General features: G+C 42.0%; 1 protein-coding gene across 1 annotated transcript in view; it reads right to left on the reverse strand.

Annotated features, from left to right (window-relative positions):
- Positions 1-2324: 2324 nt before the first annotated feature.
- myzap (myocardial zonula adherens protein) overlaps positions 2325-14193 on the reverse strand; it is a 52737-nt gene continuing 40868 nt past the window's right edge. The window contains exons 9-14 of the mRNA XM_078530312.1: positions 13407-13535; positions 11943-12037; positions 9485-9590; positions 8361-8444; positions 5305-5405; positions 2325-3121 (exon numbers count right to left, since the gene is read on the reverse strand). Of these exons, the coding sequence (XP_078386438.1) occupies positions 3037-3121; positions 5305-5405; positions 8361-8444; positions 9485-9590; positions 11943-12037; positions 13407-13535 (600 nt within the window). The 3' untranslated portion in view covers positions 2325-3036. The remainder of the gene's footprint in view (positions 3122-5304; positions 5406-8360; positions 8445-9484; positions 9591-11942; positions 12038-13406; positions 13536-14193) is intronic.

Genomic DNA, 14193 nt, shown 5'->3' on the forward strand with positions numbered 1-14193 from the left:
TGAACTCCTGCCACTGCTTTGAATGAATCTATCCTCACTCTTACCATCTAATTAACGCAGATTTATTAGCAGTTTGGTGGGAAATTTTAATGTGCACCTGTTCTTGCTGCCCAATTAGTACAGATTCACCAGGAATTTGGTGGGAAGTTTCTGCATGTGTTCATCTATGAAATGGAAGCCTACACAACATGTAAATGTGTTGAGATTTCCAGCATTCACTAACAGCTAGTCCACCTGTTTTTAGAGAATAGAACAATGAGAAGGGTGGAACGATTTCCTTATTTTCATTACCCACTCTACAGCTGTAGAATTTGCAATCGGAGCATTGAAGCATACAGTGTGACATCAGCACACAAGCTGGAATAACATGCAGCAGATTCCAAGAGTGATACGGCACTAATAGAAAAGGAAATGTTGTTTTACATGATCCTTAATGAAGAAAACCGTCTGTTTTAAGGTGCAACTGGAAACATCCAGTTTAACCATATCTGCCTATTGTTCCTTTTGGCTTATAAATGCTAACTGTACCACCTTTAAAGATAATACTCAATGTATTTTTTTTTTTTAAGTTGCTTTTCCTCTGTTTACCCTCATTAGTGATGGATCACATTTGCCAATGATATGTGCCAACAGTATTCTGGAAGTTGGGTCTTGAATTTCAAACTTGTGAGCCCTCATTTAAAAAGTTGAGGGCTTCAGCATTAGGAAAAGTCCAACCAACATGCCTTAATTCTGATTATTCCCCGTTAATTAGCAAGGTTTCAGCCCTCACTCAGTGGTAGCACTCTTGTTTCTGAATTGGTCATGTGTTTAAGCCCCGCTCCAAAGGTTTGAGCCCATAGGCCAGGCTGACATCAAACCGAAGCCTTGGTTTCCTTCTTGGATGGATGTAAAAGTGGTTGGCACTTTTTAAAGAAGAGCAGGGGAGTTTTCCCAGTGTCCTGGAAATTATTTATTAGTCTACCAATATCACAGAAAAAAAAAATATATTGGGTCATTACAATAGTGGGACCTTGCTGTTAGCAGATTGGCTGCCATGTTTCCTATATTACAATATTGACTGGACTTCAAAAGTATCTCATTGGCTGTGAAGTGTTTTGGGAGGTCTCGAGGTGAAAAGGTGCTCTGTAAATTAAAATGCTTTCCTTTGATCAAATAAAATAAAAAGGTTGTGTGGTTTTAAATTAAATCTCATACATTTTTTAAGCATAATGCTGTGTGGTGGATTGGTATGGAGTGCAGTCAGAACCCCAGGTGACCCAAGAAATGGGACAGATTAGACTCCATGATTTACCTCAATGGAAGTTCCTAACATCCCAAAGCTGGCTCTGTTTTCATTTACTGCTGTTCCAAGCCACATTGAATCTTACCTTAAAACGGATTCAAGGTGCTTCAATTCTCTTCCAGCTTAGCTGATAGTTCACTAATAGTGCCTGAATTAAGATTCCTCACTTTATGTCTGGAGTTACATGAGAGACATTGCCACACCAAATGTAAATGGTTCCCAGGGGACAGGCATGTGCACTTTGCTAACATTGACACATTTTTCTCGTCAGTACCAATTAAAGAAATGTATCGTTCTTAAAATGGTTGTAAACAGCAGAATGTACCACTGATAATCTCCATTTAAACAGCAAACAGCCTGAAGGAAAAGCACCCTTTTTGCTGGGAAGAGGTTTATCGCACATGAATTCACTTAGGTCTAGTTTTAGTTTGCTTCTGTTTTGCTACACAGTATTAATATTTATTTACATCTACTTTATCTCACTCTTACTCAGTGACTCTAATGAAACAATATGCCCATCTCAATTCAAATCAGGTGGCCCAGTAACTTGGCCAAGTTAGTGTCATTCTAATGAGTTTGAGGATAATTCTGTCTATTGGCAGCTGTACTGAAACTTCCCAGATGCTTTTCACCCAGTACCTTTAATTTTGATCAAAAATTTGTAACTTTGACCTCTCAAGCGGTCAGCCTGACACTGTTAGTGACAGAGGGTCATGGGTTCAAGTCCCATTACTGACAAGAGTCTGTCCCTATTTCCAAATGGAATATTGCACAACCAGGAAAAGGGTTGAAGACCCAGTGTAACCAAACCTGCCCCAAATCCTTCCCCTGCACAGTCAAATCCAGCTATTCTTCTACTCAAAGATAGGAGGAATTTCAGGGCTCAGTCTCTCAACTACAGTTACACAAAAGCTGGTGATCTGAAACACTTTGGATCATCAAATCTCCACTTTTGCTCCTTCTTTTTAGGTTTCTCTTCTCTCTCTTTTGTTGGGAAGAATGCAAAGTGATGAGATTTCAGATAAACTGGTTTCCATAGTGTTGTTCACACCTAAAATTGGCAATCTTTATACATAATTCACTTCTATTCCATTAATGAAGATTTCATTCAAAATTACATTTCATTTCATTAGGTTATATGCTTCATGGTTCTAAGCAGAACCTAAAATCATTTCACATTTAGTGTTCAGTTGTAATAGGAATGAATAAGAGCAACTCTGACATAGCTGCCATAGTCACATTCAATTGCAGTGCTAAACGTGAGGCAGTAGCTTAGAGGACAGTAACACATTATTTGTCAGTATACATTTTTAGCACATCAATATTGAGAGAATAATTTTGCAAAACCACTTCATGGCTTGTGGGTATATATCTATCTATATAACATATATTTTAGAGATTCATATAATATATTCATATATAAGCACACACATATTTATAAAACTGACTACAGTTCCTAAATAAACAAACATGTTGTAATATAAAATATATATCGATAATAAATACTGCATTGCCTTTTGTTTAACTAACTTGTAAAATAGAGATTGCCTGACATTAGTGGATGAATACAGAGCCCTTTTCTCCTTCAATTTTAATGATATTGCACTTGTTTGATAAAGAAGTCACCTTCGCCTTCGTGCCTCACCAGCTCTGAACCGCGCCAGCTCTAGTCAAAGCGGCTGAAGACTGCTGCTGCTGCGGGCAGCTCCACACACCTAACTGAACATCGATATTGTAAAAAGGCAGCACGTTCAGGGTGTCTGTCTCTGGAGACTTAATTCCATCAGCCTCATGTATGGCGTTGATGCATGTTGGTTGCGTTTTACTGGAGTAATCCTGTATACCAGCACAAAACGTAAGGAACAAATTAGTTAGCTTTCAGAGGTGCAAGGAGCTCTAAAGCAAGAAGCCCCCACTTTTAATTTAGGACAGACAGCAAGCCCTCCCCGCTGGCCTCATCCACATGTTCCTGGTCGGTTGCCACCAGCAACTGTCAGGAAGCAGCAGCAAGCCATTAGGGAGCAGCACAATGTCAGGTGGGAAGTTACCCAAGGGGAGGGGGTTCCCAGGAAGGCCTTGTGATCTGGGAGGAGCCTGGAGCAGGGGAGAACAAACTTTCTTTGTGCTATCCAGAAGAGTTCGCCTGTTCCCCCGGCCTCACAAGGGAAGTTAAAACAGAAACTTACCTGTTGGGGGGCCTTTTCTGCTCTGGTTTGCCCCATGAGGAGATTTAATAGCGGCGTTGAAAATCTTGAAGGGTTTTGAAAGAGTAAATAAAGGAGAAATGGTTTCCACTGACAGGCGGGTTGGTAACCAGAAGAGACAGATCTAAGGGAATTGGTGAAATGAAATTTCCAGAAGGCATTTGATAAAAGGACACATCAAAGGTTATTGCGGAAAATAAAAGCTCATGGCATAGAGGGTAACATATTGGCATGGATGGGAGATTGGTTAGCTAACAGGAAGCAGAGAGTTGCCACAAATGGGTCTTTTTCTGGTTGGCAGGATGTGATGAGTGGTGTGTCACAGGGATCAGTGCTGGGGCCTCAACTTTTTACAATTTATATCAATGACTTGGATGAAGGGGCCGAAGGAATGGTGGCTAAATTTGCTGACAACACAAAGATAGGTAGGAAAGTAAATTGTGAAGAGGAAGTAAGGAGTCTACAAAGTGACATAGATAGGTTTAAGTGAGTGAGCAAAGATCTGGCAAATGGAGTATAATGTGGGCAAATGTGAAATTGTTCATTTTGGCAGGAAGAATAAAAAGATTATCTAAATGGTGAAAGATTGCAGAGCTCTGAGATTCAGAGGGATCTGAGTGTCCTATGGCATGAATCACAAAAGCTTAGTGTGCAGGTACAGCAAGTAATTAGGAAAGCTAATAAAATGTTATCATTTATTGTGAGGGGAATTGCTTACAAAAGTAGGGAGGTTATGCTTCAGTTATATGGGGCATTGGTGAGACCACATCTGGAGTATTGTGTACAGTACTGGTCTCCTTATTTAAGGAAAGATGTAACTGCGTTAACAGTTCAGAGAAGTTTTAATTAGACTAATACCAGGAATTGGCAAGTTGTCTCATGAGGAAAGGCTGGACAGGTTAGGCTTGTATCCACAAGAATTTAGAAGAGTAAGAGATTACTTAATTGGAACCTTTAAGATCCTTAGGGGTCTTGACAGGGTGGATGTGGAGAGGATTTTTCCTCTTGTGGGAGAATCTAGAACTAGTTTAAAAATAAGGGGTCGCTCATTTAAGAGAGAGATGAGGAGAATTTTTTCTCTCAGGGTAGCGAGTCTTTGGAACTCTCTTCCTCAAAAGGCGATGGAAGCAGAGTCTTTGAATATTTTTAAGGCAGAGGTCGATAGGTTCTTGATGAGGAAAGAATGGGTGAGCGGGACTAGTTAGGTAGCTCTTTAAAAGTGCCATCAGAGGCAGTTGGGTCAATGGCCTCCTTCTGTGTGATTCTATAGGATTTGCTGCATTTTTTTCCCAGCATTTACTTTTTGTTTTATATTTAAAATAATACAAATAACCCTGTATACTTTTTGTCAAGATTTGCATATTTGCAGCATGTTCACATTGGTAACAATGAAAGAGAACCATCACTGTTCTCTTCCAGAGGTCCAGATCGCTTTCTCAGCTGAACCTAGGTTCTAAAATGATGACAGAATATAACTGGAAGGGTTTATATATAAAACAAAAACAGGATTACCTGGAAAAACTCAGCAGGTCTGGCAGCATTGGCGGAGAAGAAAAAAGTTGACGTTTTGAGTCCTCATGACCCTTCAACAGAACTGAGTAATATTAGGAGAGGGGTTAAACCAGCTTATATTTCACCCCTCTCCTAATATTACTCAGTTCTGTTGAAGGGTCATGAGGACTCGAAACGTCAACTTTTTTCTTCTCCGCCGATGCTGCCAGACCTGCTGAGTTTTTCCAGGTAATTCTGTTTTTGTTTTGGATTTCCAGCATCTGCAGTTTTTTGTTTTTATCTCTGGGTTTATATATATATTACCTGATGGGGATATCACATGACACCGCTTGTTCCCTGGTGTCCACGGTTTTTTGTTGGTCCAGAGACATCATGTAGTCCAAATTGTCCTGTAGTTCTTTATTCTATAGGTTAAATGCACCATTAATACATCAGGAAACAAAACAAACATTTATTTTGTATGGACATTTTACATATAGAATTCATCTATGTATCTAATGCACTAAATTAAGGTTTTGCAGTAATAAGTTTGCAAGCCTGCATCACTTATTAATGTCATCAACTCAATTTTAATTATGACAGGGAGCTCTACTAGCATATATAATATGTTAATTAATAACCTTACAATATAGATGCATTTTTAATTGCCATTTTGTGTTATTGTTTGTTTCTTGGTTAAAGCACCTGAGCTGTTTCTTGTATCCAACTCCCAATATAGGCCATTGGCTGAATTTTCACTTTGGGGGCAGGGAACAGGAGCTGGGACTGTTTCTGGGTCTCAAGCCTGCCCTTTTTTGTGGGGGGGGGGAGGCAAAGAGAAAGAGGGGAAGCAGTCACTCATTGGGATTTTGACTGGGGCGCCACTTTAATTGGTAGAGATTGTTTTGCTGCCCAATTAAAAGGGTGGCAGGTGTGCTCTGAAGGGCCAATCAGAGACTTTCCAGCCTGAGAGAAGAAGCCAGCTGCAGTATCATGAAGGTGCTCTCTCGCCAACCTTTAAAAATTCAAATAGAAAATAGAAGCAGCAGCCAGGCCACCACTGTTGAGTTGGGTGATTGCTTTGGGGGGGGAGAATAGGGAGTCCCTCTATAGGGCAGCCTATGGCTGCAACCAGCCCCAGGTGGGCAGGGAGGGCCTCTAGGCCTGCCTGAAGTGCTGGATCCCAGCCATTACTGAAGAGCGCATGCCTCCAGGCAGAGGGTCTGATTCCCGTCGAGTCAGGAAGACTGGAAAATCCCATTCAGTCTCCTTTCACAAGACTCCTAAGATGTTTAAGTGGCTGCCCACCTCGTGAGGTGGGTAGTTCTGCCAGGCCTTGAAACTGTCTCGACCAAATTGGCTGACACTGGGAATGGTGTCAGGGAATTGACACACAGATCAGCCCAGGTACTCAGGCCCTGTTCCCGATCTTGGCGAGGCCCAAAAACCCTGCCTGACACCAGTGTTTAAAGTATAACTACTGCATATTTGGATAGCGAAATCGTCTAATTGAAATTGCACAAGGTTCAGGAGTACGGTTCCCAACCCTCCTGGATTGGCCTGGAGCCTCCAGCAATTGAAGATCAATCTCCAGGACATTACTTTGTGCAATCCTGGAGAAAAGTTATCAGGACATCCAAAAAAAAAAGTTGTTTTTGTCATTTTCTTTGAACATTTCTCTTTACAAGGTTTTGAAAATGGGAGAAAAGGCTGTTTGGCTGACAGTCAAGCATCATCCAATTGGCTAATGAGTCTTTTTGCTTTCCAATTGGTGTAGGAAGGCAATGCATCACAAGGATGGATGTGTTGGCCAACGAATGCTTGGGGCATGAGGGAAAGTCATGTGATGAAACCTCCAGGACTACATTTAATCACAGTTGGCAACCCTGTTCAGGAGCTAATTCTTTAATTTCTGTACACAGTTCTAGGGTTGAGTATATTGTTACATTTGTATCCTGTGTGTCCCATCCTCAGGAACGAACATGTGAAATCCTGGAACTCCCTTCCTAACAGCACTGTGGGTGGACCTACACCACATGGACTGCAGCGGTTCAAGAAGGCAGCTCACCACCACCTTCTCAAGGGCAACTAGGGATAGGCAATAAATGCTGGCCCAGCCAGCGAAGCCCACATCTGGTGAATGAATTTTAAAAAATGATTGAGGATACCAAGTCCAATGGAAGTGAGAATAGACCCCATCTCCCTAGGAATAAGAACACTTTCAAATCATTTTACACAAGCCTTTAAGAATTTAACTTGGATTGTAGTTTCGTTTACTGAATATTCACAAAAAATCTTGTAAAAATGTTCTTTCTCAGTTCCTGAAGGATTTGGTACGTTAATGTTTTGTACCAGCAACCCAAGCACCAGCCATTACCTTGTCTAGGATAACCATTCCTCATGTTTGAGCAGACCAAGTGTCAGATTACTTGGCTTAAAAGGAATCAGAGCTGAGCCCCAATTCTGTCTTCCTATCCTCCACCCTCAATAATCTTTATCCAAAACTCTGCTGCCAACATCCTATGCTGCACAAAATGCTGCACATCCATCACACCTACACTGGCTTCCAGGCCCCCAATGTCTCCAATTTAAAATTCTCAGGCTTGTGTTTAAACCCAGTCATGACCCTGCTGTCTCTGTAGCCTCTTCCAGTCCTAAAATATCCATAAAACTCTCTGTTCCTCCAACTCCAGCCACTTGTGCATTTTTCCCTCACTTTGCCCATCCCTTGGCGACCATGCCTTCAGCCACTTAGACCCCATGCTCAGGAATCCTCCATCTCTCCTTCAAGTCCTTTCTTATCAGCTTTCTGTCCAAGCTTTTGATTAACCCTTCCAATACCTCCTCGTTAGGCTCAACATCTGCCTTTGTCGATTAAGGTGCTATGAAACATCTTGGGGCGTCGTCCCATTAAAGGCATGATATGAAGGGCAAATTGTTGTTGTTGATCACTTGGCATTCAAGCATGCACCATTTTCAGCAGCGATCTCTACACCAAAACCAGGAGCTAAAATGCTGACCAAATCTCCCCTCCTGAGCCAAGGACACAAAGTAAGGGCGCCAGCCCTCAAGAATTGTCCCGATGCACCCAGGAATTAAGGACTTATCTCTAGGACACTGCTGCAAATAAACTAGGAGAAACATCATAGGATCAATAAAAAATACACGTTGAAAAAATAATTTGAAGACTTTGGTTACTAGTTTTTTTTTTAAATCTGAAACGGGTAAAAAAAAAGCTGTTTTTGCTGAAAGTCAAAGATCATCCAATCAGGTGATGAAGAGATTATTTGCTTTCAGAATGGCGTGGGAAGCTGGTAAATCACAAGGAAGGTTAAAAAGAGGATTTGTCTTTGAAACAATCTTGAAAATTAAACCCTTACCTCAGCTTCCAAAAATGAAATCCTTTCCATTAAGTCCTCGATTGTTACATCTTTCTGTTGAATTTTACTTTTCAGAATTTCGATCTGTATGGTTCAGGGAGAAAGAGAACCTTAAGAATGTATACCAGAGTTGTGAACCTTAACACAGCGTTATCACTAACAACATTACTGCCAGTTAAGTAAACCAATTGCAATTTGGGACTTTAATAATGAGTTCTCTAAATAGTGAAAACGAGTTGAAAAAGATATCTAAATCAGCAGAGGGCACTGTTCTGAGAGTTGCAGCAGCAAGTCAAACATTCCTATTGACTCAAATCATAGCTCAGCTAGGAATGCTCAAGAATGGTTAAAGTGTACAAGTGCAAAAATGCTTTATTCATTAAAATAATTATTCTTGGTCTTAGAGTGAATGCCAGTAATTGACTTGGAGCAGTGCCAGAAGCCACTGAATGTTTGCAGGATGGCGTAAATGCAATCAGCACAGACAAGCTTTCGATGCACAGCAAAGAGATAGGAGCATTAAGGCACAGGAATATGGCTCCTCCTTACGGCCAGTTGGGAGCAGATGCAGTAACAGGCCAACTCAGTCTCTCGTTTTCTCTCAATATCGCTGTAAAACCAAGTGTGGCGCAGTAACGTTGAGTAAAACTGCATTTTTCACAATTAGTTAAAAGAATTCATTGTTTTAGCTATTGCATGTGATAATGAGGTTTCCTCTGAAAATGAATTATTTATTTTTAAACAAGCATCACAAAAGCTAGTCTTCATGTTTTAGCACCTTAAACTCGGACCTGTTTAATAAATGAGATCTCTCCTCAGCTACTTGGAGATTTGTGAGAAAAATAGTGAGGCCCACATGCTGTAAAATTCAGACTCCATCAACAGCACTCAAACAGAAATCTTGGTTCTTTTATAGATAGAATGGAAAATGTTTTGTAAATAATGTAAAAGATAACACACATTTCATATCTTTAAACTGCTTACGAAGTTTAAGTATGTAGGAGAGAGAGAGAGAGAGAGAGAGAGTTATTAATGTGTATTATGGTTGTGTAATGAGTGAGTGTTAAAGGAAACCGGGAGATGCAGCAATTATTCAAACTGATTAACAGTTGTCTTTTTCTCACCTCTTCAATCATTTGCTTGACTTTCCTCTGTTGACAGTGTACCATGTTGTCCAGGTGCTGAATTCTTTCCCGCAGACTGGCAGCTTCCTCCTCCAGTTTTTGGGAGCTGACACAAGCAGGGATTTAACAGAAATGGTGTCAAATGATGCAGAGCTATGAGCCCATAAATCTGTCCACTAGTGAAGCGTGCCCCTGCTCTACCCCCACATTCCTCACCATTACTGAAGTGAGTAGAAAATGATTGATCACCAATAGCGAAACGCAATAGGCAAATTCCAATTAAATAATTGGAGCAAGGTGTAAGAGGCCTAGATGGAGTACATTCTCTGAGGACTGGTTAGTTTTCATTAGAGAGGTTTGTATTCCCTGTGGGACCTACTTTCTTACCTGACAGAGGGACTGCATTCTTCAGAGAAGGGGGTGGAGGGGGCAAGGAGACAGAGAACAGAGGGAAAAAGATAGAGAGAGAGAAAGAGAGAGCAGGGGGGAGACAGAGAGCAGAGAGAGTGGGAGCAGGGGGTAGACAGAACAGGAGAAGTGAGGGTGGGGGGGGCGGGAGACAGAGCAGAGGGAATGAGAGGGGAGACAGAGAACAGAGGGAGTGAGAGCGAGGGGAGACAGAGCAGAGAGAGCGAGAGCGGGGGGAGAAGCAGAGGGAAAGCACAGTCAGGGGGAAAATAGAGAGCAGAGAGAGAGACTGGGGGAGAGACAGAGTGCAGAGAGATAGAGTGCAGTTGGGTGGGAGACAAAGTGCAGAGTAGGCAGGGGGAGAGAGAGAGAGACACACGCAGAGCAAGCGAGCGTGTGGGGAGAGAGAGGGAGAGAAAAAAGATCCCCATACTGTAAGAAACTATATTCCCCTGACAGAAATAATGCTCCCCGAGACAGAGACAGATTGCATTCGAGAAAGAGGCTGGAGAGAGAGGGAGAGAGTGATATTATGTTCGCTCATGCAATAGAGATTGTGTTCCCAGGAGATAGACAGTGTTCCTACAAGAGAGACTGTCTTCTCTAGGAAAGGCTTTTATTCCCTCTGGAATGTTTGTATTCCCTGTGGAGAGATTCCCTGTAGTTGATTTGATTCCCTGTGGAGAGATTCCCTGTAGTTGATTTGATTCCCTGTGGAGAGATTCCCTGTAGTTGATTTGATTCCCTGTGGAGAGATTCCCTGTAGTTGATTTGATTCCCTGTGGAGAGATTCCCTGTAGTTGATTTGATTCCCTGTGGAGAGATTCCCTGTAGTTGATTTGATTCCCTGTGGAGAGATTCCCTGTAGTTGATTTGATTCCCTGTGGAGAGATTCCCTGTAGTTGATTTGATTCCCTGTGGAGAGATTCCCTGTAGTTGATTTGATTCCCTGTGGAGAGATTCCCTGTAGTTGATTTGATTCTCTGGAGACAACGGAATTATCTAAATTTCTGACACAGCTAACATTCCATATTCTATCGTTCAATGAGTTCAAACACACTGTGCCACCATCCAGACACCTTTTCATGTTTTGTATTTATTCAAGTACCAGGAAATGATCCACATCTCAATTCTCTCAGCTAGAACCAGCCCATCTCACCAGCTGTCAAACTAAGCTCTCCTTTCACTGCTCTATTAACTTTCGTTTCAACAACAGAAGAGAACATTTTGAGTGAGTCCATTTTTCCACTTTATAGTGTTGGCTATTCTATGTCTGCCAACTGGTGCCAAATTATGGCCAGCTTTATGCTAAAACCCTGTGCTCACCAGGAATTGGGTTGAGATACACAAAGAATAAATCGCAATAGCCCCCTCCCTTCCCTGCAACCCACCCCAACTCTGCCTGCTCAGATGGCAGTAAATGATTGGATGGTGCTATACAAAGGAAAGCAACATGTCTTCTTCGGGTCCTGGCCAACATTCTCCCCCAGTAAACCTCATCACAAGCAGATTAATTGGCCACACGTGACATTGATGGCTGTGGGCCATTGTGATGCGCATTTTGGCTGCCCCACTTAGCTACAGAACAACAGTGACTGCACGTCGGAAAGTCTCGAGGATGCGATAAGACACTTTATAATGTGAATGTAAAGTTCACTCTTTATAGAATCCCCGCCGAAGGCAGACAGAATTCAAATCCCTCACCCAGAAGCAAAGATATGGCGTGCTAACCTAATGCCCAACTAGAGTCTCCCTCTCTATTAAACTAGCATAGTTAACGATAAAAAATAAAGGTAAGTGCGATATTAACACTCCTTCACTGTACAACAATAGGTGTGACATATTAAATATTATTGTTCATTAACAATTTTGCCAGGAGTGGCTGAACTTTAGTAGTAATGTATTAAGAATTCATTAATACAGAACTGTTTACACAATTAAATGTGTAAACAATTAGTCTTTCCTTAAATGTAAAACCAGATACAATTGAATTGGGAAAATGTATTGCACATCTGTGAATAATGTAGCACCGAGTATTATTGAAATGCACCTTTTGATGTTTCTGGAGTCCAGTTCATCTCTGTGTCTAAGCTGCCAGAGCTGCTCTTCTTGTTCCTGTAACGTTTGCTGCAAAAGGTGACGCTCCTGCAACAGAGCATCAGACACGGGACCAGGATTCAGTTACTACATTACAGCCAACTACCTTGAATATAACCAACAGTGTTTATACCACACAAAGCTCAGCCATATGTACAATGTAACCGAGCTGCTTGAGGAGATCACTGGTTGGTATTTAAATATTGATGTCATTCATGGTGTCTAACGTTGGTGTATCAATGGATAAATAGAAAAACATTAACATTCACTTGTCATTTGCTCCAATTTCTTCCCTCCTCTGCTAACACCACTGACTCACGCAGTGATGGGATTCCAGCCACAGTGTCCCTGACCCTGTACCTTCTGGTTAAGACATGCACAGGAAACCTATGAGCCATGATCTCACTGAATGATGGAGCAGGCTCAAGGAGATGAAGGGCCTCCTCCTGCTTCTATCAATTTTGTCTTTACCAGGAAGTTGCGTCCCTTGTGCCAGGTATGTTTTGCGACAAAGTTAGCCGGATGTCCCCCTATATACTATACCATATTGTTTCAGACTGATGTTCCTCAGGCTTTAGAAGATCCTTCGGGCTCCCTACAATGCCTCGGAGAGTTCTCTCCTGTGTTCAGATTTTTGCACTCGCTGATTTACGGGCGTGGTTTACGACTCTGGCTTTTAATGAAGCTTCCACCTGCTGCATGTTTTATCCTGACTGCATTGTTTTGTTTTTCCCTTGGGCAGTTCCACCCCCCCCCACCAACCCCCACCGACCCCACCACCCAGAAACTAAGACGTGTCAATATTTGCAAGGGATCCAAGCGCACAAAAAGTTTGAAAATCACAGCAGCAAACGATCGGTGGGTTTAATGGAGACAAGTCAGCCAGGGGTTTTGCATTTCGACGCACACACCTTAGCATCGATTTGTCTCGGCGTACATTGCCAAGAAAGATTGACGTTTGATATCTTTGACAATCTCACCCATTGCGACAAAGGCAAAAATACTGTGGCTGCTGGAAATTGGAAATAAAGACAGGAAATACTGGAAACACTCAGCAGGTTTGATGGAACTGGCTGATCCTGGTGCAAGGTCACTGACCTGAAACATTACCTCTGCCGCTCACCCCACAGATTTTATCAGGCTGCTGAATATTTCCAGTGCTTTCAGTTTGTATTTCACTCCAAAGGACCAAGGGTTGTGGTTAGGAAGTGTAAAATATTGGACCAGTGGAGGACGAGGTTCTCTTCTGCATTGTGGTTTAAGGTGGCTCATTGGGGCTTCACTTTGCATCTGCTCACGCTATGCCTGAACTCCACTGACACCCAGTGCCGAACTGGAAGGGCATCCCATTCCTCGACACCAAATGACTTGCCACGAGCAGAAAACTCAACGGAAACATAACGCAAGTTAATAATACCTCCACCATTCGAGCAACGAGTTGGTCCAACTCCTGGATCCTTTGGTCCCTCTCTGCTATTTTTTGTTCTGCTGCTGCAGCCTTCTTGTTGGCTTCCTCCAGTTCTTCGAGGGCCTGGCTTATTCGAGTCTTCATTTAAACAAAAATATCAAAACAATTATCACTTGGCATTCCATCATTTCAGGTTTCCAGCACGGAGCCACAGCATTGTAATGGGGTAAACACCAAGAGATAAAGCTGAAGCAGTTGGCCCCTGGAGTGCCTAGTAGTTTCTGTTCTCCAAGTTTAGAAGCAACTTTGTTACTGATGTAATCATATTGGTGTTTAATGCACTTGCATCAAATTCCTCTCCCAACTTACAAAATCAAAATATTGCTAAATAAAAAAGGCATTTTGTCAACGCTTTTCATCTTGTACTCACAAGAATGTATGTACACATGTTGCGCCTGTTTTAGCTAAACATTATAAATGACGGCCATTTGCTGGTTCGTTCCTCAGGATAACACCTGGACCAGAATCAAGCTGCCTGGTTTAAATTTCAAACAATGCTCGGCAGTTAACTGTCAGTCACTATAAACTGGTGCACTCTCCATGGCAACACCTCTACCAATCAGCACTCTCTTCTCATACAGTATAAATTTGCTGTTTTCCTTTGCATTGTATTCTTGCAAATTGTCCTGATGAGTGCAAGACGAAAAGCCTGGACAAAATGTCTCTTATCAGCAATACTCAAGTTCTGTACTATCAAATTGAAAGCAAAATACTGCAGCTGCTGGAAATCTGAAAT

This window comes from Cetorhinus maximus, chromosome 26 (assembly GCF_964194155.1).
Source record: "Cetorhinus maximus chromosome 26, sCetMax3.hap1.1, whole genome shotgun sequence".
In the NCBI taxonomy this organism is placed as follows: Eukaryota; Metazoa; Chordata; class Chondrichthyes; order Lamniformes; family Cetorhinidae; genus Cetorhinus; species Cetorhinus maximus.